General features: G+C 42.0%; 1 protein-coding gene across 2 annotated transcripts in view; it reads right to left on the bottom strand.

The window, feature by feature from the left end:
• Positions 1-27,956, bottom strand: part of ARP8 (actin-related protein 8) — a 417,643-nt gene that overhangs the window by 312,215 nt on the left and 77,472 nt on the right. For both annotated transcript variants that reach the window (XM_089424245.1, XM_089424244.1), the window contains exon 2: positions 2,292-2,380. In XM_089424245.1, coding sequence (XP_089280371.1) covers positions 2,292-2,380 — 89 coding nt within the window. The remainder of the gene's footprint in view (positions 1-2,291; positions 2,381-27,956) is intronic.

Below are 27,956 nucleotides of genomic sequence, written 5' to 3'. Positions count from 1 at the left end.
TGACCTTTAATTTTCAAGATCTCTTCATAAGATTTACCTCAGAAGTAAAGGAAATTGAGCTTATAGGTATCCAAGGGAAATCCTCTAAAGTGATAAGCTCCAATGGAATGTCAAAATTGCTAAAAATTGTAACTAGGTTTGATCTTCATAATGACCCTAATTGTAATCATGACATTGTATATTCTTTATAAAGAAAGAAAAAGGAAAAACAAAATTATATTTTATTTTGGAGTTTGAGTTTCATACTCAAGTTTGAGTCAAAAAGCATGTTCTTCGTGCTTTTAGGTTTTCTACGTCTTTCTAGGATAAAGAATAATATTGGTCATGTGTTATAGTGCCATTTGGACTCATTGTAATAAAGAAAGATATTTATTTCATCAAAAAAAACCATTTTGTATCCCAAGACCAAGTTGGCCCAAGAGCAAATCAAGTTGGCCTAAAGTAGGGTAATTCAGCCCTCAAGAGAGGCTATATAAAGGAGGAATTTGACTCATTTGGAGCACACACATCTCAACCTCGATCTGCAATAACGAAGAAGAGAAAGAGTAGCTAGGAGGAAGAAGAAGAGTAGAAGTCGAAATATTTGGAAGTCTATATTTTCTTGTCCACACATGTGAAGCTCCTAGGATTTGTGAAGCTGTAAAGTTGCAGGAGGCTGAAATTGCAGCGCCGAAATTCTGGACGAAGTTGCAGTAGATCGAAGTGTTGGAAGTTGCCTTGAAGAAGATCTTGTTGGGGGCTAACTTGGCGCTTGGAAGGGTTGTTGACTTTGGTCTTTGGGTCTTGGAAGTCTCATTGTAAGAAGATTCTATAAAAAGAGAAGCATTTCTTTCTAGGTTTTCCCCTTGGAGGGGCTTTGCCCTAGCTTGGGGCCTATATCTTGTGACTCTGTATTTTTGTGATCTTCATTGTTTTGATAGTTGCTTGATGAACAAGAACTAAAGAAGCAATAAAAGGCCAACTAACATCACAAGTAATTATCAAGTAAAGAAAAATTTATATAATCTATGAGCCTCATGATTTTCCAACAAAAATTACTCAAAAAGGGCACTAGGGTGTAATGGCACAATTATGTTCACTAAATGTTCAAATGTCAATATCAACTATGTTAGGGGATCTCCATAAAAACCCGTCAACAATCATCCCAAGGTATGTGGATTAATGCCTTAGTGTCTTCCAACTAATTGAGATCATGACCATGCTATTCATTTGCAACTCGGAAGTGTACCAAAGATAAATAAAGAAGGGAAAATCATACTAGAAGTAGAGGACAATCCTTGAAACAAGGATTAAGTAGCCGAGTAACTTAGCTATTGTGGAGTATATCATCAAACAGAAGAACATACCAGTGGAAGAGATAACATGGAAAGATGAGTTATTCTTGCAAAATCACTAGCAATTAGTCAAGTGTGAGGACAACACTTATTTCAAGCAGAGGGACATGTTAAGGCCTATATTAACCTTAAAAACCCTTATTAGTCCCTAGATATAAAGTGATTACATTTCTATTATTATATTGTTATGTAAGCTAGAACCTTTCATGGTCCCATTTATTATAATTGTACCCTCTTTCTTATATATATACTAAAGAGACCTAGGCTTAGTATCATCAAATATTGTCTTGTGCATTACATTTATTATAAAATAAGGTTTCCCCCTCGAAGAGGAGTGTAATTATCGGTTTCTTATTTAGTTTCATGGTCACAGTTTATTATAATTGTACCATTTCTCTTTTATATATATATATATATATATATACTATGGAGACCTAGTATTACTATCGATAAATATTGTCTTATACATTGTATTCATTGTAAAAGGAGGTTTCCCCCTCGAAGAGGATTGTAACTATTGGTTTCTTATCATTTTTAAAGCGCAAGTTTCAACACAACTATCAGTGTTTGTCAAAACATGATTTTCAAATTTTACCACTTTTTTCATCATCAACAAGTTACACTAGCTTCCATCTACAATATGTTCTGTATGAACCTTTACTTTTCCATAACAAACTTTCAAGTATCAACATTCCCACATAGTAGCATATAATCGATGGAAAATGCACCAATTTGTTGCAATTAAGTGTTTGAATAATTTACGGATTTTAAGAAATCAATTATTTTCTGAACTTCAAAATTTCAACTAATCAATAAGCAACTCTCAAATCGACTGATCAATTCTTGGCCTGTAACTCTGCAATTTCACATGGAACAACCTGATCCAAATTGAACACAGAAAATATGTAAGCCTATTTATCAGATTTTAAAAAAGTTTGACAAGTTCCATGATCTCACCATCTATGATGATAGACCCCTGCAATTGTTTCTGCTGACTATAAATTAGTCGAAAGGGTAGGGCACCGTCCACATCAGTAACAACAGACCTGAAAAGTGCAAACACTGATTTTTAAAAGGACATAAAAATTGTGATGATAAAAGACAGTATGCTTGCTTACTATAGATTCCTATTTCAATCTTGAAGCAACGTAATCCAGAAACTCCAAGTAACCAAACACTGAGAAGAATCAAAAGCTTACTTATCCACCCACACCACATTGAAAAACACTCTCTCTAAACAATGTAAGACCGTCACACTAACTGACATTGACATGTACAACATTAATGCATAATTACATTTTAGAAAAAAAAAAAAAAAAACAGCTTCAAAGTATACTCACTCGTACAGCCCTCAGCATATAAACCATATCTTATTTGCCAATGTTTGGACATTTCAGAATCAAACATGTATATCTTTTATATCTGTTCACATTGAATTTGCCCCATGCTTATTTAGTGCTACTGTTTGAGCTTGTTTGTAAGAATATCCTTTGGTTCCAGAGCTCAAGATCAGGTTGCACTCCATTTTAAAACATCCTCAAATTGACATCAAGGATATCATTTTTTAGCATGGTTTTCCAGGCATGCACAATGCCTTTGCTTTCCAGAATGATATCTTTTTATTTTGGGCAATTTTTTATTTTTAGAAACGTTCAATTTTCAATTTTCAGAAGTTTCTATTTTTAGAATAGAAGTGCATATTTTCAGTTTATATTTGGAACAAGTGTTTGTCTACTTTTAGAAACTTTCTAAAATTACAAGTTATTTTTTAGAAAAACAGTGTGTGTGTGGATATATATATTCTGTTCAGATATATGAGATTGCTTTTTCTAAGTTACATGAGTACAGATCTATGGAGTTCCCAATTTTATCTTCAAAGGGAGCGCCTTTTTTTCAACTTTCTAAAATAAGAAGTTATTTTTAGATAAAGCAATGTGCACGTGGGTATACAGATTCTGTTCTGATGGATGAGGTTGATCATTCTAGTTCTGGGTTGTTTTCTATTTCAGAAAGGTTTCCTAGCGGTTGATCAATCAGCAGGATGAGTCAGCAAGTGCCTTTCTATTTTTAGCCTGCCATGTCAACAAGAGCATAGTTGAGTTGGACGAGGTGTGTTCATGGCACAGGAGTGTTTCACCTGTGAGCATGCATGTGCATTTTGCAGATCTGGAAGAGTGCTATTTCAGTCGAAGGAAAGCACCTAGTGAGGGGTTGTTTTGAGAAGATTTGGACTCTAAATTTGGTCAAAAGGAGGGTGCCCAGCTTGAGGACATTGCAGCTGTTCTATACTTACCCTTTTTCCAGTTCTATTCTTGGTCCACTGGACCACTTAAAGTATGGGTATTTTTTGCATTGTTTTCATCTTTTCTAGTGGACCAAGGAGGATGCTTCATTGGAGGCTTATTTTCAAAAGTTGCACCTTATTTTTGCCTATGGTGAGCACCCAAACCTTGTCCTTATCAAATTTCACTGTTATTCCAAGAAATGGTGGCCATTGCATATGAGGATAGAATGGGAGATTTTTGGAGGAATATTTCACATATTTTGATGCTATTTTGAGCCACAGAGGGCGTCATTCTTCGGAGCTTTTATAGTGATGTTTTCAGCACAACCAGAACACCTTTATTTGAGAGATTATACCACATATTTTTATACTTTTTGGATCTTAGTTATAGAAAAACTAGGGGACCTCACATAGTGACTATTATGGACAGGTTGTACAATTGTTTTTGGCAGTTGCAGGTTCTATTTTTTAGTTTGCTAATGCACCATCCTCTTGGACATTCATTCATCAGTTTGAAATGCTTTTTTGCAAGACTTCTTATCATGGTCATCTTTCCTTTTACAAGCTTGACAGGGCACATCACTTGGAGGATCTTTGTACTTTTTTAAGACAAATACTCCTTGATTGGGTTCTTGCCTTGATGTGACATCATTGAGCAACAAACCAAGGCAAATCTGCTGGATCAGATCCAGGTTATTGTATCGGTATTTTCTCAGGTGGGCCATTATCCCAAGACAGGGGCCCACCTAAGTTTGGATTTATTAATGAAAATCTTGTTAGGTAGAAATCTGTGTATCATTGTGATTCAGATTGAGTTAATTTTAGGTATGTTCTATGCTTAGAGCAATTTATTTCAATTTTCACAGTTAGCTCAATGTCTTTTCCAGATTAGCAATCACACCAGCGTTAAAGTAAATTGCAGATAGAACATAAACAAAGATCGCAGAAGACAAGCCAAGACAAAAGGACACAAGATGTGGCACTAGCGAAGGACAAAACCAAATGTGGGGAACCCTTGATCAATTCTTCTTTTATGTTTCTCAATAGTTCAGCAGAGAGAGATAGTACATTTACAACAGAACTCAACACTTTGACTTATCTAGATAAGAGCAGAGATCATATCTAGGAAGATGATACATGAGTTCAATTGAAGACATGCTGCTTCAACTGATTCTTCAAGTTTACTCCTTCACCTCTCATTGTGCTGCATCTCGTCATCATGCTACACGTCACCGTGCTGCACCCATCATCACAATGCTGGACCTCATGACTGCTGCACTGCTGTCCCATGTGCCATGGTTGAACCATTGTTGTCATACTGCTTGTCTCATGTGCTTGCAGCACCATGCCTGCCACTGCTATCCATGTTGTCCATGCTTGCTGTTGTACCATGCTTGCTGCTGTACCATGTGCCTTCTGCCATGTCACCGCTGCTGTCCCACTTTGCCTTGCCATACCTTGCAGTTGTCCCATATGTCTTAGCATACCTGGCTGCTGTCCATGTGTCTTAGCAACACCATGTCACCTTGTTGTCCCATGCATGTTAGCAGCACTATGTCACCTTGTTGTCCCATGCATGTTAGCAACACTATGTCCTTGCTGTCCCATGCATGTTAGCAGCACTATGTCACTTTGCTGTCCCATGCATGTTAGCAGCACTATCTCCTTGCTGTCCCATGCATGTTAGCAGCACTATGTCCTTTGTTTTCCTATTAGTACTGCTGTCCCAACATAGTTGCTATACCTTGCTGCTGTCCTATGTGACTTTGCAGCACTATGTAGCCTGTTGTCCATGCATCTTGCCAGCACCATGTAGCCCAGTTGTATATTTACTTTGCTGCACTAGTTTGCAACACCATGTAACCTTGCTGCCATGTGTTGTTTCACCACGCTGCACTACTACACTGCATCACTGGATAGGGCATCACCCTACAACCCTTATCTACCATACAAATCAGCAAGGCAGCCTTCTAAAGACTGCGGTTCTTCAAGGGGATAACCCTCCATACCTACGCTATTTCTTTAGGCCTTGTTTGACTGCGGTTAAGGCCACGCTGTCCCTTCAGCTCCTTCATATTGCGGCTAAGGTCACGCTGTCCCTTCAGCCCCTTTACATTGTCTAGGGCAGCCACCACGTTGTTCCTTTGACCCCTTATATTTCGGCTATTACTCCGTTGTCCACACAGTTGTTCCTCGACCTAATCTACCCAGCCTTATTCACTTGGAACAGCCCTTACCACGCTGTCACCTACAACAAACCCTCACTGCGGCCCATAAACTTGACTGCGTTAGGGCTGAATTAGATCAGCCTTTAGGTCTGCGTTAGGGCACTCTTTAGTCTATGTCCAGGGCTGCCTTCCATTTGCGTCTAGGGCTGCCTTCCATCTGCGTTTAAGGCAGCCTCTTTTCCTCCAACGTCTAGGGCTTCCACTCCTAGATTTCTCTTCCACTAAAACCCAAGACAAGTGGAGAGAGAAATCAAGAAAAAAAGTGTGTATAAAATGACTCTCAAGTCATCTCCTTTTATACTAAAACGTTGAGCACATGTGGGGTTTATTTGGTTGCTGGCCGACCTTGACAAATTGTCTTATAACACAAATAAATTCATAACTCCATGAATACTTATCAGAATCGGATAATCTTTAGATCAAACCTACACCTCTCAATGAGAGGGATCCAAGAAAAATATCAGCAGCCATAAATAAGATGACCCACATGGAGTTTGGCCCTAGTTGTCAATTTTAACACTCCCTCACAACTAGGGAGAACTCCATCTGCTGATTCATATGTCTGACTGTACTATCTCTGCCATCAGTGCCCTGCACTGCTCTGCTCTACTCTGCTAAGCTCTGCTCTACTGAACCATGAAGAAGAAGAATTGATCGAGAAGGTCTCATACCATTCTCTACTGACCCGAAATCAATTTTATTGATCCCAGATCAATATCACAAGAGAGTGTCTCAAACCATTCATGCTAATCCTAGATCAGTTTCATTGATCCCATATCAATGGAAGTCATCCTAGCATAGGGAGTACATAGATACAACAATGTGTCCATCGATAGTACTACTATGGTCCCTAACCCCATTTCCCTGCTCATTGGCCAGATGAGAGGTACTTTCCATGAGTCCCAGACTGCATGGGTAGGATGCCTCGACAGGAAAACCATTCATCCTGTCCCGAAGTCACCTCAGGGTATCACAGGGGAAGGATGAGCCATTCACCCTATAAACAATGCACCATTAGGGAAGGTTGAGTCGCCCTATGGTCGCGTGTTGCTTCAGTAAGTACCCCAAGCCCCCCGGAGCTCCCAGAGCTCAATGCATGCAACATGTAGGACCCTCATAAGAGGGTCTCTCAACGACTCCAAGTCATTCGAGAAAGTCACAAATTTGACCTGTACAATATGTTTGCGACCTGTACATCAGTCTCAATGCGATGGAGCCTCCTCGCTCATCGACGTATCATATCCCTGATAAGGTAGTATTGATGTCTATCTGCTGGAGCAATCATAGAATACGGGATTCCTCAATAATCAAATCCCCCCTTGGTTGACACAGAAGATCACGGTGGTATCCATCATGTGTACAAATAACTCACTGAAGAGCTTCCACAACCAGGCAGCTTCATACGAGATCATACTCGTAGCTATGTATTCGGTCTCGGCAGTGCTTATAGCAACCGACTTCTGCTTCCTGCTCATCCATGATATCGAAGCAGAATCCAAAGAGAACCAGCACTCAGAAGTGCTCTTGCGATCCTCCACACTGCCTGCCTAGTCAGCATTCGAATAATCATGCAACTTCACATTTCCAGCAGTGTATCTCAATTCATGAGAGATTGTGCCCCGAAGATATCTCAAAAGATTCTTGGCACCAATCCAATGAGGCTCAACCATATATGAGCTCATCATGCTAACTGCAAAACATATGTTCGGACGGAAGTTCACCAAGAACATCAACGCGAATGAGTTTATGAAACTCAGAGGCATTTCCCAAATCTGGTCTGGCATCACTACCATATACCTTTTGAAAGTTAAGATCCTTGAAGTAGTCAGGGGCTTGCAGTTTATCGTTCCACATCTGGAATCCAACTCCCTCTTACTTCTGCAAATGAGAGGGTCTGCACTTGTCAAAAATAGGTCGTCCTTACAAGGTGCCAGTATGAGAGGTCTATCATCCACAACCTTCGAGCAATGGTTTGGATCGGTTTCACTCCTAGTGAATCTCAGATTCATCAAACAACTATCAATCCTCTCATACTATGCCCGGGGTGTTTTGCTTCAAGCCATAAAGGGCTTTCTTCCACCTGTATACATGAGATTCCCGATCATGAATCTCAAACTCCTCGGGTTGTTCCAAACCTGTGGACCTGCTACATAAGGGGAATGGTCCCCTTGTAAGATTTTTCTTCGGTACATCTCAGACATGTACCTTCATGCTCTTTTTGAATTCAGGCATCCCTGTCACCATCTGACTCACATCAGGTAGGGCCCATAAGTAGACCTCTTCTGTTATAGATGAAATATGTCAATTGACATGATCCCCAACGGACCATCCTGCAACTTGATACAAATTGCCAACCCTGAACCCATGGGAAAAAGCATCTTTGAAAATTCTATTTTCAAACACGTACCTTTCCATCGATGAATGCTACCCTGAAACCTTTGACTTCCATTGCCGAAATGGACACCGGGTTCTTCTTGCGATCAGGTACATAAAAGATATTCTGTAAATGAATCGAGTTACCCTCATTCAATTGAGGGGTAACATTTACTACACCCTTTCCGGGATAGGTGGCATCGAATCCAAGTATAATCCCACGATTATTTCTATCTCTTACCAAATTCGAGAGAGCACCCTTCTATCCGATGAAGTGCCTTGAAGCACTATAATCAATAAGCCAGATTCCCACAAAATCTGAAGGAGAGGGCCAATACAAGATAATGCTTCTTTATCTTATCATAAACAACATTTGATTCTTCATACCTAGGGTTCCTTGCTTTCTCTGAAGAGTCGGCCATTTCCTTGATGACTTGCATTACCTGTCAATCCTCTAATCATTGAAGATGTCCCTAGAATGATTTTTGTCATCATCAAGTGATGTGTTCCTGCCAATGTTGCAGGAAACGTCCCCCTCCCCCCTAGATCTAACCCCCGAAACGCAGTCCGTAGGGATGCGTCCAAGAAGCACCTCCCGAAACGCGCTTTGGAAATTCCGAAACGCGTTTCAGACTGATAATGACGCTTCCAGGAAATTCTGGAAGCATCCTTCCAACATGCGTTTCGAAATCTCTAAAGCGTGTTTCATATGGCACTTCGGCCGTACGAAGCGCGGCACTTCGGCCGTACGAAGCGCGGCGCTTCGTACACCGAATCATACGATTCTGTATGTGCTTCGGAAAAGTGCGCCGCACGGCCAAAAAAAAATCAAATTTTTTGGTGAGTTCGCTTGTTGGGGGTGGGTCCACCTTGGGTTAGGGTGAGGAATGAAGGGAATAAAGCCCCCATTCATCCCTCATTTACTCACTTTGAGTTTATGAGAGTTGGAGAAGAGAAGAGAGGAGAGGAGAAGAGAAGAGAGGAAAAGAGAGGAGAAGAAAGGAGAGCTTGGAGGAGTGAAAGAGGAGGAGCTTAGAGTAGGAGCTTGGAGGAATTCATCTACAAGAGCTAAAGAGGTAAGTGCAAACCCCAAACTCCCTTATTTTTTTTGACATTTTTTTTGTATTTTTCTCCTCCCTCTCCTAATCTTTCCCATTGTTTCTACTTGCTCCTTTACTTGCAGGTTGTCCACCACCTATATCCATATTCCAAGATGGTGTTCTTTTGGCTTCTATGTATCATATTCATTCCACTTTTGGTTTTAATGATGGCAAGGAGGAGTAGGAATAGAAGGGAAGAAGCACAAGAGGACAGTGGTCCTAATATGAGTGACCCAATGTATGATGAGGAGGAAGGGTTTGAAGAGGAAGGAGATGATGTTGAACCTGAAGGGGAAACTGAAACACTAGAGGGGAAAGCTGTATTAACACCCTTGTGGAACTATGTGACCAAACATGAAGGGGGAAAGGGTGGTGGACACTACAAATTTTTGTGCCCTCATGGTTGTCATGGAGGAAAACCATTTAGTGGTTCATATACCCGTGTGAGGAGTCATCTTTGTGGGGTGTTGGACAGTGATGATAAAAAGGGTCCTGTGGGGATACAGATTTGCCCAAACATTTCATCTAAACAAAGAAGAAAATACATCCAAATAGAGGAGGTTACACAACAACAAAAACAAGAAACAAAAAACTCATTTTGAATCAAGTGCAACCTCTAGATTTGGTAGCTCATCTCCTCATGGTACTTCTGGAAGCTCTGGAGGTAAAAGAACAATATAGGATTTCTTTAATGTTGCTGGGAGGGATGATGTGGATGGAAAGATAGTCCATTTTCTTTGTGCTTGCGGTGAACCATTCAATGTGCTTCGCTCTCCCTATTGGCATGAAATGGTAAAGGCCATCAATGAAGCCCCAAAAGGATACAAGGCCCCCAACTATGAGAAAGCTAGAACAGTGTTATTAGAAAGAGAAAAAGCTAAGGTTCAAGGAGCTTTGAGACGTTTTACAAATGAGTGGGTAGATTCTGGGGTATCCATTGCATCAGATGGGTGGACAAATATTAGAAACCAACATTTGATAAATGTTCTTGGTGTTTCTGCTAGTGGTGCAGTATTTATTACATGTCACGACTCCTCCTCCATCAGTGCATCTTCACAAAACATTGTAGATCTCCCATTGCAATCAATCAAAGATGTTGGTCCGAATAATGTGGTTCAAGTGATCACAGATAATGCAGCAAATTGTAAGGCAGCAGGAAAAATTATTGAGCATGCTCATCCACGCATCTTTTGGTCTGGGTGCCTGGTTCACACATTGAACATTTTGATGCATGATATTGTGAAGCATAAAGAATGTGGGTCGATTACTGAGCTTTACAGGAGAGGGAAGCAACTCATTAAATTCATCACATGGCATACAAGGGTAAACTACTTCTATGGCACCTACCCCAAGTTGTAGTTGCTTAAACCTGCAAAGACAAGGTTTGCCAGTTATTACCTCACCTTTAGGCGGCTAGTGAAGGTGAGAAAAGCTTTAACTAATTTGGTGTGTGCTGAAACATGGGATGAAATTAACACTAACAGAGATGGTGCTAATGCAGCCAAGGACACTATTCTTGACATGTACTTTTGGTCACAGGGTAAATATGTTTTGCAATTCACCAAACCAATTTATTACATGATCAAGTTTGGAGATTCAGATCAACCTATAATTGGGGAGGTGTATGAGCAAATTGATAGCATGTTGGGGTAGATTAAAGACATTGTTGAGCCTAGAAATATCACCTTGTACAATTATATTTGTGCAGAGGTGGAAAACTGATGGGAAATGCTAAATGTTCCATTGCATACATTAGCATATGTTTTGACACCTAAATACTATCATCCATCATGCCTTTCAACACCAACACCTGGGGGGGAAAGCAGGGGAAAACCACACCAAGATCAAGAGGTTCACAAAAAATATGACTGCATTGAGTAAATTAATCCCTGATGAAGAGGAGGCTGCCATGGTACGGAGACAGTTGAGCAACTATACGCTTAACACTGGTCCATTTGGGAGCATGCATGCAATTAGAGATCAAGAGACTTTTTCTTCTCTTGAGTGGTGGAACATGCATGTAGGGGCTACTCCACTTCTACAGACTTTGGCATTGCGGGTGCTATCACAGGTGGTAAACACTTCTTTTGCAGAGAGGTGTTGGAGCTCTTATTCTTTCATCCACAGTGTTAAAAGGAACAGATTGAGTTTAGACCGGGCAGAGAGCTTGGTTTATGTTCATTACAACTTGCGATTGTTGTCCCATTACTGTGAAGATGCAAAGACTAATAAAGACCTGTTGATTTGGGACAAGAATCCAGAGGAGCCCAATTAGGAGGATGGAGTGTTGCGATTAGAGAAATTAGAGGATGTTCTTATCCAGGTAGGTCCATTGTGGTATCAATTTTCCTTATAAAGCATTTCTCTAATTCATGTTTTTAATTTTTTTGTTTAGTGTTTTTTTTTGCATGAATTTTTTGAGCGATTCCAGGATGATGATGATCATGTTGAGATGCCACCCCCATCTGGTCCCTTGGTTCCTAGGTTCCATGGTTCAACACCAACAACAGGGGGTTCATCTTCATCAGTTTCAGTGCCACTGCCACAACTTCCATAGGCAGCATCTTCTTCATTGCCACCACGTGGAAGCCTGCCGCCACATTCTCTTCGTGGTGGAAGGACAAGAGATTAGTAGATATATTCACAATTTACTACTTTTGTCATAGATTAATCATTAGACTTGTAGGCTTGTGAATTTGAACCTTTTTTGTCTTGGTGGTGACCAAGTGACATATTTTGTAAACATTATTATTTGAATTTTGGACATGACAAATGTTGACAGTGGCTCACTTGCTAGATAAATCATAATATGCTCTATGTTTTATGTTTTATAATATGCTTAAATGTTTTATGTTTTATAATATGCTTAAAAAATTGATGTATGTTTGTAATTGCTAGAATATAGATGGTTGATGTACATACTAGTAACTACAATGCAATCATGGATGCCACATCTATCTTGATTTATGCAAAAATATGCATGTTTTCATGTCTTCTACAACTAATTTGGTATTTGGGATGTTTGTTTTGAGCATAAATGCAAAAAATAAAAAGATAAAAAATAAAATATATATATGTATATATAGCAGACGCTTCGCTTCCTAGATTTTTGGAAAATGACACTTTCGCGTCCCCGCTTCGTGCAACATTGGTTCTTGCCATTCAGACACTCCTTCGCATAATGGCCAAACTTATTGCAAACAAGGCATCTGTCTTTATTTCCACCCTTAGATCCAGACTTCCCATTGAAGTGATCTATGGGCAATCAGAAACTTTCGTTGTGCCATTCTGATAATATTCTCTGCTTTGACTTCACCCTTGCTGAATTTGAAGAGGGATGAGGTTCCATTGATCCTTTTGTTCTTTCCTAACTGTCTTCGATGATTGCTCTTTCACTCTTGCTTGGGCTTTGTCTTCACCTCAACTCTAATACCATGTTAATTTTAGGTATGTTCTATGCTTAGAGCAATTTATTTCAATTTTCACAGTTAGCTCAATATCTTTTCCAGATTAGCAATCACATCAACATTAAAGTAAATTGCAGATATAAAATAAACATAGATCATAGAAGACAAGCCAAGATAAGAGGACACAAGATGTGGCATTAGCTAGGGACAAACCCCAATGTGGGGAAACCCTTGATCAATTCTTCTTTTATGTTTTTCAATAGTTCAGCACAAGGAGAGAGAGAGATAGTACATTTACAATAGAAGTCAACACTTTGACTTATTTAGATAAGAGCAGAGATCATCTCTAGGAAGATGATACATGAGTTCAGTTGAAGACATGTTGCTTCAACTGATTCTCCAAGGTGACTCCACCTCTCATTGTGTTGTATTTCAACATCATGTTGCACCTCACCGTGCGGCACCCATCATCACAATGTTGGACCTCATGACTGCTGCACCTTATGCTGCATCGTTGTCCCATGTGCCATGGTTGAACCATGTTGTCATACTGCTTGTCTCATGTGCTTGCAGCACCATGTTGGCCACTGTTATCCATGTTGTCCATGATAGCCATGTTTTCCATGCTTCTTGTTGTACCATGCTTGCTGTTGTACCATGTGCCTTCTGCCATGTCACAGTTGTTGTCCCACTTTGCCTTGCCATACCTTGCACCTGTCCCATATGTTTTAGCATACATGGCTGCTGTCCATGTGTCTTAGCAACACCATGTCACCTTGCTGTCCCATGCATGTTAGGAGCACTATGTCACCTTGATGTACCATGCATGTTAGCAGCACTATGTCCTTCCTGTCCCATGCGTGTTAGCAGCACTATGTCCTTTGTTGTCCTATTAGTACTATTGTCCCAACATAGTTGCTATACCTTGTTGCTGTCCTATGTGACTTTGCAGCACTATGTAGCCTGTTGTCCATGCATCTTGCCAGCACCATGTAGCCCTGTTGTATATTTACTTTGCTGCACTAGTTTGCAGCACCATGTAGCCCTGTTGTATATTTACTTTGCTGCACTAGTTTGCAGCACCATGTAACCTTGTTGCCATGTGTTGTTTCACCACGCTGCACTACTACACTACATCACTGGATAGGGAATCACCCTACAACCCTTATCTACCATACAAATCAGCAAGGCAGCCTTCTAAAGACTGCGGTTCTTCAAGGGGATAACCCTCCATACCTACACTATTTCTTTAGGCCTTATTTGACTGTGGTTAAGGCCACGTTGTCCCTTCAGCCCCTTGATATTGCGGCTAAGGTCACGTTGTCCCTTCAGCCCCTTTACATTGTCTAGGGCAGCCTCCACGTTGTTGCTTTGACCCCTTATATTGCGGCTATGACTACGCTATCAACACAACTGTTCGTTAGCCTAATCTGGCTAGCATTATGCGCTTGGAACAACCCTTACTTACCACACTGTCACCTACAGCAAACCCTCATTGCAACGCATAAACTTGACTACGTTAGGGCTGAATTAAATCAGCGTTTAGGGCAATCTTTAGGTCTGCGTTAGGGCACCTTTTAGTTTGCGTCTAGAGTTGCCTTCCATCTACGTCTAGGGCAGCCTCTTTTCCTCCAATGTCTTGGGCTTCCACTCCTAGATTTCTCTTCCACTAAAACCCAAGACAAGTGGAGAGAGAAATCAAGATAGAAGTGTGTGTATGAAATGACTCTCAAGTCATCTCCTTTTATACTAAAACGTTGAGCACATGTGGGGTTTATTTGGTTGCTAGTCGACCTTGACAAATTGTCTTACAACACAAATAAATTCATAACTCCATGAATACTTATCGAAATCGGATAATCTTTAGATCAAACCTACACCTCTCAATGAGAGGGATCCAAGAAAAATATTAGCTGCCATAAATAAGATGACCCACATGGAGTTTGGCCCTAGTTGCCAATTTTAACAGATTGTTATTTGCTTCCGCTAATATTTTTGTTAGGGACCTAGTTGTGTGTTTATTCAGTAAGTTTCTACTAGGAACTAAATACTAAGTGTTGGGTTCAATGAAATCTAACAGATCAAACCACACAAAAGTTGGGTGGTTATCTTCTAAATAATTTTAGCATACTTTTAGGGCTTTTACCATTTGGGGGCGGCCTTGCATGACCTATTCCAGGTCTTGCGATACTGTTGGATATTTTCTTTCTATGGATCCATCCTCATGTATAAGAGAAGAAAAATTTAGAGAGAGATTGATCGATGATTCTTAGTCCTCTCACTTCTTATAATTTTGCTTCCACAATTTACTCATCAACTGAATGAAAATAAGCACACGAGTGGCATCGTTATTTTTGGACAACTGTCCCCGGAAAACCCAATGTGGGAAAATCGGTGCAGCTATTTCGAGTATTTGTTATTATGCAGTATTTCCTTGAGTACAACTAGGTGCCTAACCAGCTCACCCAACAGCAAAAAATGCACAACAGCAATACCTCCATATTAGGAAACAGGTATTCAGAAAACTTGTCCCACAAAACCCTCTCCGGTGACTGTGAAGCTCAGCGCTGGCCCTTCTGGCCTCTGCGTCAGCCTCCTACAAACCTGCGTCAGCCCCAGGACCCTCTGCGTCAGCCCTCTCGGGCACTGCGCAGCCTCTAGGACCCTCTGCATCACTCCAGCAGCCTCTGCGTGGATGATGCAGTCCCTCTGGCCTTTGCATTATCTCTACTGGGCTCTGCGTGGCCTGAATTGGCTGTTGCGCTCGCTCTCCCTGTGTTTGCGCTGGTCTCTCAGTACTGTCTCTACCTCTCTGTCCAATACTCACTGCTCCTCGTTGTTGATCATTGATTCACTTTTTCTTAGCAACCCCGCTCTAGCAAAATAAATGACTGATCACTCTGGTGTGTTCTACAACTGACCCTCAAGCCTCTTCTTATACTTTTCTCGTTGGTCCTTCAACGACCAAGATTAAATCTCTAATCAATGGCTAAGATTAGATTTGGCTTGATCCATGACTTTTGGAACCTTCTAACCCAGTTTTATATTAATACCCATTAAAATTTTATTTTTCCTAAGTTTAGACTTAGGAACTCCATTAAAAATATTAATTATTTTAATATCTCCCAGACTGGTACAATCTGTCCAAACCATTTCTGGGTCTCGGAGATCTCATGTGCTTTAGCATCTCCACCAATTTTCATGGCTACAGCACATCCGATGCTACCCCAAATCAACACTCCCTCTTAGCGAGGACTGTGCTCTAGTAATACTCCACATTGAGCATCACACTGATTATCCGGCACCAGTAGCTGTGTTGACGCCAGGCCTCCCCTCCCAACATCCTCTGCACTGCTACGTCCTGTATTGTTGCACATAGCCCTGCCACTACCACTGATGCATCCGTACAGCAACTCCCTTTGCATCTATGTTGTTGTTGGTCCATCCTCCCAACATTGTATCTGCACTGCATCCCCCTCTCATCATGCTGCATCGTGCTACTGCACTGCAACTCAATTATTGAGAAGTAAGTAATTGATCCACCCAACTTCTGATGTCCTTGTCAGGCTAGAAACACTCTCGATGTTGTAGCTCCCTCCGCCGCTAAAAAGTGCTCCCTCTACTGACCTCTGCGTTGCTGCAACAACTCCTTGCATCTCGCATCGTTGCAAACCTCTTTGTGCCATCCTGCACCGTTGCAACACTCCCGTGCCTCTCGCACTGTTGCAGCCTGCTAGCCTCGCGTTGCCCAGTGACTCCTGCACTGTAGCACACTTTGTCGCTTCATTCACATCCGTCTCTACCGACATCCGCCAGTCATGCTACTCCTCTTCGGCGCTCCTGTAGCAAGGTATAATCCAAGAGGTTAGGTACCTCAAGGACCCTGCCCCTCATCGCTTGTAGTCCTCGTAACTGCAGCTCGATGTTTCCCCACTTCTTCTCAAGTGGCACATCAGCACTCATGGCACAATCGTCATCCTCTTCGACTTCTTTCTCCATCTTTGTTTGCGCTGCCTTAGAGTCAGAAGCATCTCCTTTACTCTTCTTCCTTGAACACTGGTTCGCATAGTGACCTTGTGGGGACTCGTTCCCCACAATGGAAGCACTTGAACTTGGAGAGGTCCTTCTTCTTCCTCTTCTCCTGCTTTCCCGCAGATGCCAGAGCCGCATCCTCTTCCTCTTCCTTCTTGATCCTAACCCCTTTGTTGTTAGTCCCCGTCTTGGTTAGTCATCTGATCTCTTCTTGAGGAAGAGCCACCCACAGTTCTTCCCAATCTGGAAGACTCGCCCTGCCCAGTATGCTCTAGACAAAAATCTCCCACTCCTCGGAGACTGCGTTAAGTGCGGTCCTCACCATCAACTCCAGATCTGGCGTGGCCACTATGGAAGTCAGTTGGTCACAGATCTCCTTCAACCAACTGAGGAAGATATCTATCTGCTCTCCCTTCTGCATCTGGTGTGACCTTAGCTGATTCTCTAGGAGCATCTTCCTCTGCACAGAAGTATGCTGGTACAATGTCTTCAAAGTGTCCCACATCTCCTTTGTCGTTTCTTTCTCGACAATATGTTGGACCACATGATTCTTGACCCCATCAAGGATGATGCACTTTGCCTTAGCCATTGCCTCCTCGTACCTTTCATTAGCCACCCGGTCAACTCGGATAGCCATTACTCTCAAGGCGTAGCCCTTGATACGATGTATGTCTAGAATGGACAAGATCCTGGCCTTCTAGACCACAAAGTTGGACACTCCGTCCAGCCTGTCCTAATCTCTCAGCCCATTCACGGCCATCTCTCTGCTCTTTTCTGTCGACTCCTCCATGTCCCTCTACTTCTCACCTGGAAGTTCTCGGTTCGACTCCTGTTGAGTCTCTCTACTTCCCGTCTGGAATTTCTCGGTTCAACTCCTCCAAGTGTCTCTACTTCCCATCTGGAAGTTCTCCTCTGGACTCCTTCTGAGTCTCGATTTCCCTCCTGGAAATCCTTCTTCCAACCGTTAAGTTTCCCTCTCCGATCGTCTGTGCAACTGCATCACTGATCCAGATTCCTTGGCTAGAATCCGCCTCGGCAGCAACTCCCTCTACCTTGGTCTTGCCCCACCAGCTTTGCTCCCACAAACTACCCACAGCTTCCTTCGCCCCAGCAACTAAAGGACTAAGCCTCTAGGCTCCGCAACCCCAGCGACAGCAAAAATAACTTCCTCATGTAGGAATTTACAGGGTAATTTCCTCAGACAGAACACCGAAGGACAGCTCACAAACAGATCACAGATCAATACACCAGTATTGTTGACGTGGTTAAAATCCTCAAAGAGGGAAACAATCCACGGCCTGAGCCAACGCGGCCACTTCAAGCAATTTATTAATAAAAGAATGAAAATTTACATAAGCTTCTCTCATCTCTTAGGATCGACTAACCCATGTCCAAGTGTTGTTCACATGGAACCTTTCCCCACTTCAGTCTTCAAAGTTCTCATTTGAATATTTGCTACTACCACCAAGATCTGCACCGGGGGCCAATCCACCCAAGCTCACGCCCAAGGTTTCTCAACGACCCCCGCGTCCTCCTACTCATCGGAGCTAGGAAATTGCTCTGACGGTCGAGTATAGGTTGCACGCTTGAGCAGTGTCCTTTGGTGTTCTGTCTGAGGAACTTACCCTGTAAATTCCTACACCTCAGACACTGTGTCAACTCACCTGGTCTCTGCGTGAGCCTCTCTCTGCCCTCCTCAACCTCTGCGTTGGCCTCTCTCCGGCCCGAACTGATGACGGAGTCCCTCTACTTCAACCCTTCCTCTGTTGCTTCTGCAAGGATCAGCTACTGTCACTTGGGACAGTTAATTCTGCTGCAAATTCTCTACTTACTTGGTGCTTTCAGCTCTCCTGTGATCTGCAACCATGCTCTAATACCATGTTTAATTTTCTAAGTTTATCCGTTAGAAAATTAATCTGTATTTCGCTGGTTTATTTCTTCTACTTGTAAATTTTGAACAAGTTATTTAAAACATTTAAATAACGAAATAAACACAATACAGTCACAATATCTACAGATCATCAACTGAAAGAAAACAAGCACACAAGTGACACCGTTATTTTTGGACAAATGTCCCCGGAAAAACCCAATGCGGGAAAAGCGGTGCAGCTATTCTGAGGGTTTATTATTATGCAGTCTTCCCTCGAGTACAACAGGGTGCCTAACCGGCTCACCCGACAGAGCAAAATACACGGCAGCAATACCTCTATATTCGAAAACAGTTATTCAGAAAACCTGTCCCGCGAAACCCTCTTTAGCAACTCTGGAACTCAGCGCTGGCCCTTCTGGCCTCTACGTCAACCTCCTACTAACCTACGTCAGCCCCAGGACCCTCTGCATCACCCCTCTGAGGCACTGCGCAGCGTCTGGTACCCTCTGCGTCACCCCTCTGAGGCACTGCGCAGCCTCTGGGACCCTCTGCTTCACTCCAGCAACCTCTGCTTGGATGACGCGGTCCCTCTGGCCTCTGCGCTGTCTCTGTTGGGCTCTGCGTGGCTTGAACAAGTTGTTGCTCTCGCTCTCCCGCTTTTGCGCTAATCTCTCAATACTGTCTCTGCCTCTCTGTCCAGTACTCACTGCCCCTCGTTGTTGATCATTGATTCACTTTTTCTTAGCAACCCCGCTCTAGCAGAAGGAATGACTGATCACTCTGGTGTGTTCTCCAACTGACCCTCAAGCCTCTTCTTTTACTTTTCGCGTTGGTCCTTCAACGACTGAGATTAAATCTCTAATCAACGGCTAAGATTAGATTTGGCTTGATCCATGACTTTTGGAACCTTCTAACCCAATTTTATATTAATACCGATTAATATTTTATTTTTCCTAAGTTTAGACTTAGGAACTCCATTAAAAATATTAATTATTTTAATATCTCCCAAACCGGGTACAATCTATCCAACACATTTTTGGGTCTTGGAGATCTCATGTGCTTTAGCCTCTCCACAAATTTTCATGGCTAGAGCACATCTGATGCTACCCCAAATCAACATTGCCTCTCCGAATCTAGAAAATCTTTCCTCCGACTCACTATCGCTACCCTCTCACTGTTTCAATCTCACTAGCTCTCTCTCCGGCAATTGAGTGCTGCTATTTTTGAATCGATCTACTTTTGAAATCGAACCTTTCAAGTATCTTCTCCAAACCCCATCAACTTCTTCTTATAATTCTTTGTTCAGACTTCAACGACCAAAATTAGATCTTAATCGGTGGCTAGGATTAACTTGAAGTCAATCCATGTGAGTTTCTAGAACTTCACAACTTGACTTAATTAATTGTGATTAATTAGTCATATTCCCTAAGTTTAGACTTGGGAAATATTTAAAAACTGACTAAAAATCTAATTAAGCCACTTCTATGCAGAATTTCCAGAAATGATTTCTGGGTTTTGGAGATCTCATGTATTTTAGCCTCTCCACAAAATTTCAAGGCTAGAACACATCTGATGCTACAAAAACTAGCACTTATATGCAGCGGAATTAAACATAGTCACACAATTCAACACAATTATTTTTCTTGGGAAAACCCTCTTCTTTGTTGTAGTATTTTATTGATAGAGTTTGAGCAATTAGATCTCTTACAAGGCAAACTGTCACCCTGAAAACAATCTTGTCCTCAAGTTGTACTAGTTGGACTCACCCTGCAAACACACAAACCCTTGCTCCTACTTTCTTGTGCTTAGACAGTCCCTATTTCCTTGACCACAAGCTTCCTATTTCCTAGCGTAGAGGACTCCCTACTCTTTAGGGCTTGACTCCTATTTCCTAGAACAAAATTTCCCTATTTCCTAGCGCAATTCTACCACAAGAAGGGCTCTCTTCAATGTTGTGTATTGGATCCTCCAAGATACGCACTCATAACAAAGATCTCTCACATAACCTTATGCTCTCTCTCACAATCTCGTGAGTGGTGTCTTGTCACAGTCCTTTGTGCACAAAACAACTTAATAACTTTGTGCCTTACATCCTTCCTTTATAGATGTAGTCCATGCTATAATAGGCAAGTTACAAATTTAAAACTCGTGGTTAACAAGTTAACTAAGTCGAACTGCTTGTCTAACTCATCCTTGCTTCAATCAGGACTAAAGCTCCCAACTCGTCCCCTTACAAATTTATAATTACCATCTATTTAGTAGTTAACTAAAGAAGACTCCTCTTTAACTGGAGCTCCAACCCTACGCGTGAACTCGTGATTATTATTCCCGTAAACTGGAAATTAACTCACCACAATTGAAGGCTATCTCCTGAGGACAATTCGAGGTCTTTTTGGCCAAGGCACACACCAGAGAAGACCTCTCGCTACACTTTTCAACAGCCAAACCCCCAAACCACTGAAGCACAAAGTATTGCATGTTGGATGATGGTGTGAGGAACAACTTAAACACGTCTTGGAAAACGAGTATGCAGTATATCCCTTATTGACCCAGGGCTAGAGAACTTACCTCAAACTTAAACAAGGCATAAGAACTCGACCCCTACGTAAGTGTACACTATGGTGATCTCTATCTCCTCTCCCCAAAAGCAAGGATAGTCGAAGAGGAAATTTTTCAATATATCAAAAATCATAACCATGGTTGTACCCAAGTTGACCATCAACCAATGAAGATTACAGAAGCATGACAAGGCATCCAAATTTCTTTGCAAACACTCCAATTATAATGCTAAGAGGATCACATCATCAGCAAAGAGAAGGATGAGATCAAGACATGTTGAATAAGGTTCACCAACAAAGAGAAGGATGAATAACAAGACATGATGAAGAAGGCACCCATCATCACCTTGGATATGCATATGGAGGAAAGACTCTACTCATCAATGTAGATCCCTGTTGAGGATTCAATAGGGAAATAAGTATGTCAATAACTTAATTCTCTTAACTTGATAATTGTTTGTGTTACCTTTTTACTTATTAGCTTTGTTCCTTATTATTACAGTGTGAGATACATCAAACAACTACCAAAACAATAAGAACAATGACACAGTATATAGGTTGCAAGCTAGGGCCAAAACCCCTCCTCTTGAGGGAAAAACCCATAAATCTCTTCTCTTCTTATAGATTCTTCAATTGACGAATACCATGACCTAGTGACTTAGACAAATACCCTCCAAGATCAAGATCAACTCGACCTCCTGCTGTAGTGACTTCAACCTCCCACTGTAGATCCAAAATTCTGTCTCACGGCAACTGCTGCTGCTCCTCCTAGAGACTTCGATCTCCCTCAAATAGCCTTCACTTCCTCTTCGCTCGCCTTCCCTTGAGACTTAAGGCTAATGAGATGCCCTAAGTGACCTTTGCTTGCCTTTCCTTCTCTCTTTTCCTCAAGATCAAACTAGAGATAGACCCAGCGCAGAAACCCTAACTTCAACTTTCACAAGAGAGATAGATCTAGCCCAAGCACTTCGACTTCCTCTTCTTCGTATGCTCTTGTTTGACTTCTTCTCTTCCTCTTCTTTGCATAGAATGAGATGAATGAGGTATCTAATTGAGGACGCGTTCCTCTCTATATATAGGCTCTTCCAAGGGGTAGACGTGGCTCTTCATGTAGGCCGACTCGATCTTGGAGCTATTTCGACACTTTAAAGACAAAATAATTTTTTCTTTACAAGATACAATGTGCCCACAGGGTCTTCAATATATGACAATGAATCTTTAACCTAAGACAAACCCTAGAAGCATTCAATGGGTGCTTGACCTATAAAATAAAAGAACTTGAGCATGAAACCCATGCTCTAATAATAATTTCTTTACAACACTCCCTCTTAACTAGGAAGGTGTTGATTTTGGGTAGCATCGGATGTGCTCTAGCCACGAAATTTGGTGGAGAGGTTAGGGCACATGAGATCTCCAATACCCAGAAAGGATTTGGGCAGATTCTAAACAAATCAAGAGATATTAAAATAATTAATGTTTTTAATGGAGTCCCTAAGTCTAAACTTAAGGAAAATAAAATATTAATGTGTATTAATATGAATCTGTGTTAGAATGGTCCAAAAAGACATGGATCAAGCCAAATCTAATCTTAGCCGTTGATTAGGGACTTAATCTCGGCCGTTGAGATGTCAACAAAAAAAGTATAAGAGGAGGCTTGAAGGGCACTTGGAGAACACACTGAGGGAGACCAGTCAGTTCAATTTCTAGAGCGGGGTTTCCTGAGAAATTGAACCAGTGGTCTGGAGAGCAGTCAGGAGGCAGCAAGTACGGAACAGAGAGATAGGAGATCAGCGCAGAAGAGGCAGACGCAGAGCCAAAAGAAGCCATGCAGAGGCAGCAGAGACTGTGCAGAGCCAAAAGGGCCTGCGTCATCCATGCAGAGGCTACAAGAGTGAAGCAAAAACCCAGAGAGGTTGCGCAAAGGGTTTCAGGCTGTAGCAAAGATCAGTAAGGCCTACACTGGGTTTAGGAAAGTGTTGGAAGTTTGTCTATCTGTGGGTAAGCCAGTTTGGCACCCTGTTGTACAAGAAAATTGCTGAATAATAAAATCCTCCCTTGCTGCACCGGTTTTCCCACATTGGGTTTTTCCGGGGACATCAGTCCAAAATAACTGTGTCAATATGTGCATATTTTTTATTTCTGTATTACGATGTGATATCTGCAGCATCATTTATTTTAATGTTTGTTGATGTAATTTCATGAATAACTTCAGATGAAATAAGTAGAAAAAGTAAATCAGTTGCTGCAGTGATAGAATTTTCACATGGTATCAGAGCAAGTAATCAGAGACAGAAAGGGAAAATCAATTATGGGTCGACACCACGATGCAGAGGCATCCACCTCAGGGGACTCACGCAGATTTTCAGAAGATTGCACAAGAGAGAGAGATTTTAATTTCTCTATGTTGGCTTCCAGGTTGGAAGAAGAAGTGGCGTGCATGACTAGTGTTGCATCATCAAAAGTATGGTATATAGACAGTGGAGCCTCGTGGCATATGACGGAATCAGGGAGTGTTTCTTAGAATATCGAGAAGAGAAGATGAACTTTCAAATCACCATGGGGAACAAGGCAAAGTGTACTCCAGTAGGAAAGGGTACCATAGTTTTTCAGACAGAATCGAGAGAGTGGTTCCGTGCCACAAATGTGCTGCATGTGCTAGGATTGGGGATGAACTTACTTTCCGTGTACAACTACAAGCCAAGGGCTATGACGTCTACTTCATCAAGGAAAAGGTATACGTCAAACACCCGAGCTAGAAAAAGAAAGTGCAGATTGGGATCAAAAATAATCGATTGTACATATTACAACTAGAATCTCCAATGGCACTAATAGGCAGTCATTGGGACAAAGACTTGAACGAACTATGGCACAGAAAGATGGGTCACTTGCACCATGGAGCTCTGAGAATTCTCAGGAGCACTATAACAGGAATTCCGTATCTGACTACGGAACGAGATGATGTATGCAGGGGATGCGCTCCAGGAAAGTATGCCAAGGCGGCATTTCCTAGGAGCAATCACTAGGTCAAGAGTGTACTAGGATTGATACACTCAGATATCTGCGGACCTATGTCCGTCAAAGCTCTCAGCAATGCTGAGTATTTCCTTACCTTCATTGATGACCACTCAAGGAAAACTTGGATCTATTTTTTGAAAACCAAGGATGAGGTTTTCAATCGATTCAAGGAGTTCAAGGCTCTAGTGGAGAATCTGACAGGTAAGGAAATAAAAGTCTTGCGCTCAGATAATGGTGGAGAATATGTCGATAAGGACTTAACTGATTTTTGCGCTAAGGAGGGCATCAAAAGAGAGTGGACAGCTCCCTACAATCCGGAGCAGAATGGGGTGGCAGAAAGGAAAAACACGACTATTGTAGAAGCAGCTAGGGCCATGTTGTATGATCAAGATATGCCAAAATTCCTGGAAGCAGAAGCATGCAACACAGTTTTCTACGTTCAGAACAGGACTCCTCATCGGGCATTGGGCAAGATTACTCCAGAGAAAGTCTTCACCGGGAAGGCACCTGAAGTCAGTCATTTCAGGATATTGGGAGTTTGGCATATTGTCGCATACCCGAAGAAAAGAGGAAGAAGCTGGATCAAACTGCAGAAAAGGGGTATTTGGCAGGATATAGAGAGAACAATAAGGCATATAGGATCTATCTTCCAGGGCGCAGGAAGGTAATAGTACAACGAGATGTAAATTTCATGGAGGACAGAGCTTTTAGAAGATCTCGCAAAATGCCTTCCAATGAGCAGTCGAAAGAGGATTCGTTGGTCATGCCTCTTCAACCAATGGAAGTGAAGAATCCTTCCTCAGATCAGGAAGATTCTCAGGATGAGGAAGAGGAGGAAATAGAAGCACCTGTTGGCAGAGGAAGAACCAGCAAGGAACTTCATCAGATTCTGCAAGATGCAGACAACTTCATCAGAGAGCCAAGGAACAGTAAAAGGGAGCAAAAACAACCAGACAGGTATCAAGCGTTATTAGCTCAGGATGGAGAGCCCGCCAACTTCAAGGAGGCAGCTCAGCATTAGATGCGATGGTGGAGGAGTATAACTCCCTAATGGTAAACGATGTCTGGGAGGTGGTGTCAAGGCCTCAAGATAGATCTGTGGTAGGTTCAAGATGGATCTACAAGATCAAATATGTTGCGGACGGCAGTATTGAAAAATACAAGGTCATGTTTGTGGCTAAGGGGTATGCTCAAAAGGAAGGGATTGACTATGAGGAAACCTTCGCCCCGGTAGCCAGGTATACATCTATTAGGACCGTGATATCTCTTGCAGTCCAAATGAGATGGGAGATCCATCAGATGGATGTCAAGATGGCATTTTTGAATGGGGTAATAAAAGAAGAAGTACACATTAAACAATCAGAGGGCATTGAAACTCATGAGAAGAAGTCTCATGTATGCAGACTGAAGAAAGCCTTATATGGGCTGAAGCAGGCACCAAGAGTGTGGTATGGTTGAATAGATGGCTACTTGCAAAAGATGGGGTTTGTCAAGAGTGATGTGGATCCAAATCTCTACTATCTGGTCGTAGAGAGCGAGCCACTTATCTTAGTATTATATGTGGATGATCTCCTCCTGACAGGATCATCCAGACTCATTGAAGACTACAAGAAGAATCTAGCCACAGAATTCGATATGAAAGATTCGGGACGAATGCACTATTTTCTAGGGTTGGAAGTTTGGCAACGGAAAGGAGAAATCTTCCTTGGGCAAGGAAGGTATGCTATAGAAATTCTGAAAAGGTTCAGGATGGGAGACTGTAGACCTATGGCTACGCCAATGATCACCAACTGGAAGAAGATTGATGCATCAGAAGACAAGGATGTCGATCCTACCCTATACTGACAGCTCATAGGGTCCCTGATGTATCTAGTCAATACCAGGCCACATATTTGCTATGTTGTCAACACCCTCAGTTAGTTCATGGTGGAACCAAAGAGGGCTCACTGGGCAGCAGCCAAGCACGTTCTCAGGTATTTACAGGGAACAATTTATTATGGGCTCTTGTACAACAAGGGGAAGGATATCAGGTTGAGTGGATTTACTGATGCAGATTGGGCAGGAAGTTCAGTGGATCGGAAAAGTACCTTTAGGTATTGTTTCAACATTGGATCAGGAATAATAACCTCCTGGTGCAGTAGGAAACAAAAGTCTGTGGCTCTGAGCTCGTCTGAGCAAAATATATGGCAGCAAGCACAGCTTCGTGTGAGCCCATATGACTTAGAAAACTATTGGTAAACCTATTCAGAAGAAATATGGAGGCGACCAGGATCATGTGTGATAATCAGAGTTGCATCAAACTCTCTGAGAATCCAGTATTTCATGATAGGTCAAAGCATATTGATATCCGGTGTGACCTTGTCAGATATTGTGTCCAACGTGGAGATGTACAATTGAGCTACACTCCTACAGGGGAACAAGTGGCAGAGATCCTCACCAAGGCCCTTGGAAAGTCAAAATTTGACTACTTCAAGCAAAAGATGGGGATGGTAAAGAACCCCTTTCAGAAGTAGTGTGTTAGCAGCATGAATGAAGAGGGAGTTGAAGAGGGAGTTGCAGTGCAGATGCAGTGTTGGCAGAATGGACCTACAGCAACAGGAATGCAGAGGAAGGTGCAGTGCGCATGCAGTGCTGGGAGAAAGTACCAACAACAGTACAAATGCAAAGGGAGCTATCGTACAGATGCAGCAGTGACAGTGGCAAAACCATGGGCAACAGTACAGGATGCAGCAGTGCAGAGGATGTTGGGCAGGGAGGCCTAGCATCAGCACAGGTACCAATGTCGGATGATCAGAGTAATACTCAGTGAGGAGTATTGCTAGAGCACAGTCCTCACTAAGAGGGAGTGTTGATTTGGGGCAGCATCGGATGTGCTCTAGCCACGAAATTTGGTGGAGAGGTTGGGGCACATGAGATCTCCAATCCCCAGAAAGGGTTTGGGCAGATTCTAAACACATCATGAGATATTAAAATAATTAATATTTTTAATGGAGTGCCTAAGTCTAAACTTAGGGAAAATAAATATTAATGTGTATTAATATGACCCTGTGTTAGAATGGTCCAAAAAGACATGGATCAAGCCAGACCTAATCTTAGTCGTTGATTAGGGGCTTAATCTCGACCGTTCAGATGTCAATAGAAAAAGTATAAGAGGAGGCTTGAGGGGCATGTTGACCTCTACCGGTCAACTTCCCATGCAGTACACCCTCTTTTCTTGGCAGAAAGGGGTAGCACCTGAAACGACGTGTCCGTGCCAGCCTACAGTCATCAGCAACTTGATCATTTCAATTGTAAACCCAGTCTACATGTATGAATTGTAAATAATCTAAGCAGATCAGAGTCATGTATGTAAAATTGCCTAGGTGGACCTAACTTTCTATGATAATCTATGTCCCGGAAGGTTTTTCGTCTCACCGATCCATGGATCGGCAGAGTTTTCCTTCAAACCTGACCCCAAAGCCGAGATGCATTGTCATTAGAACTTTAGGAGAATCCTAGTGTGTTAATCTGCTAGATTATAGTTGTGTCGCAGAACTGGGTGATTGATGAGGGTCTGTATTAAGTGGGTTTGTCCCCTTGAGATGTAAATTGTAAAAAGTCATCATGAAATGTGTCTTGAGGGTTGAAAATGTTTTAAATCCCCTCGTGAGTCCTAAGTCCTAGGTCCTAGGTGATGTTTCCAAAGGCTTAGTTTGATGATCCATTTAAAAAAATGAAATAAAATAATAATATTTTAAGTGAATAAATCGACGGAT

The sequence above is a fragment of the Pinus tabuliformis genome, chromosome 4_2 (genome assembly GCF_031772625.1).
Source record: "Pinus tabuliformis cultivar Carrire ecotype Pingquan chromosome 4_2, CPIR1, whole genome shotgun sequence".
Taxonomy (NCBI): domain Eukaryota; kingdom Viridiplantae; phylum Streptophyta; class Pinopsida; order Pinales; family Pinaceae; genus Pinus; species Pinus tabuliformis.
Note: the sequence above shows the minus strand (reverse complement) of the source record. Positions and strands in the feature narration are given on the sequence as shown.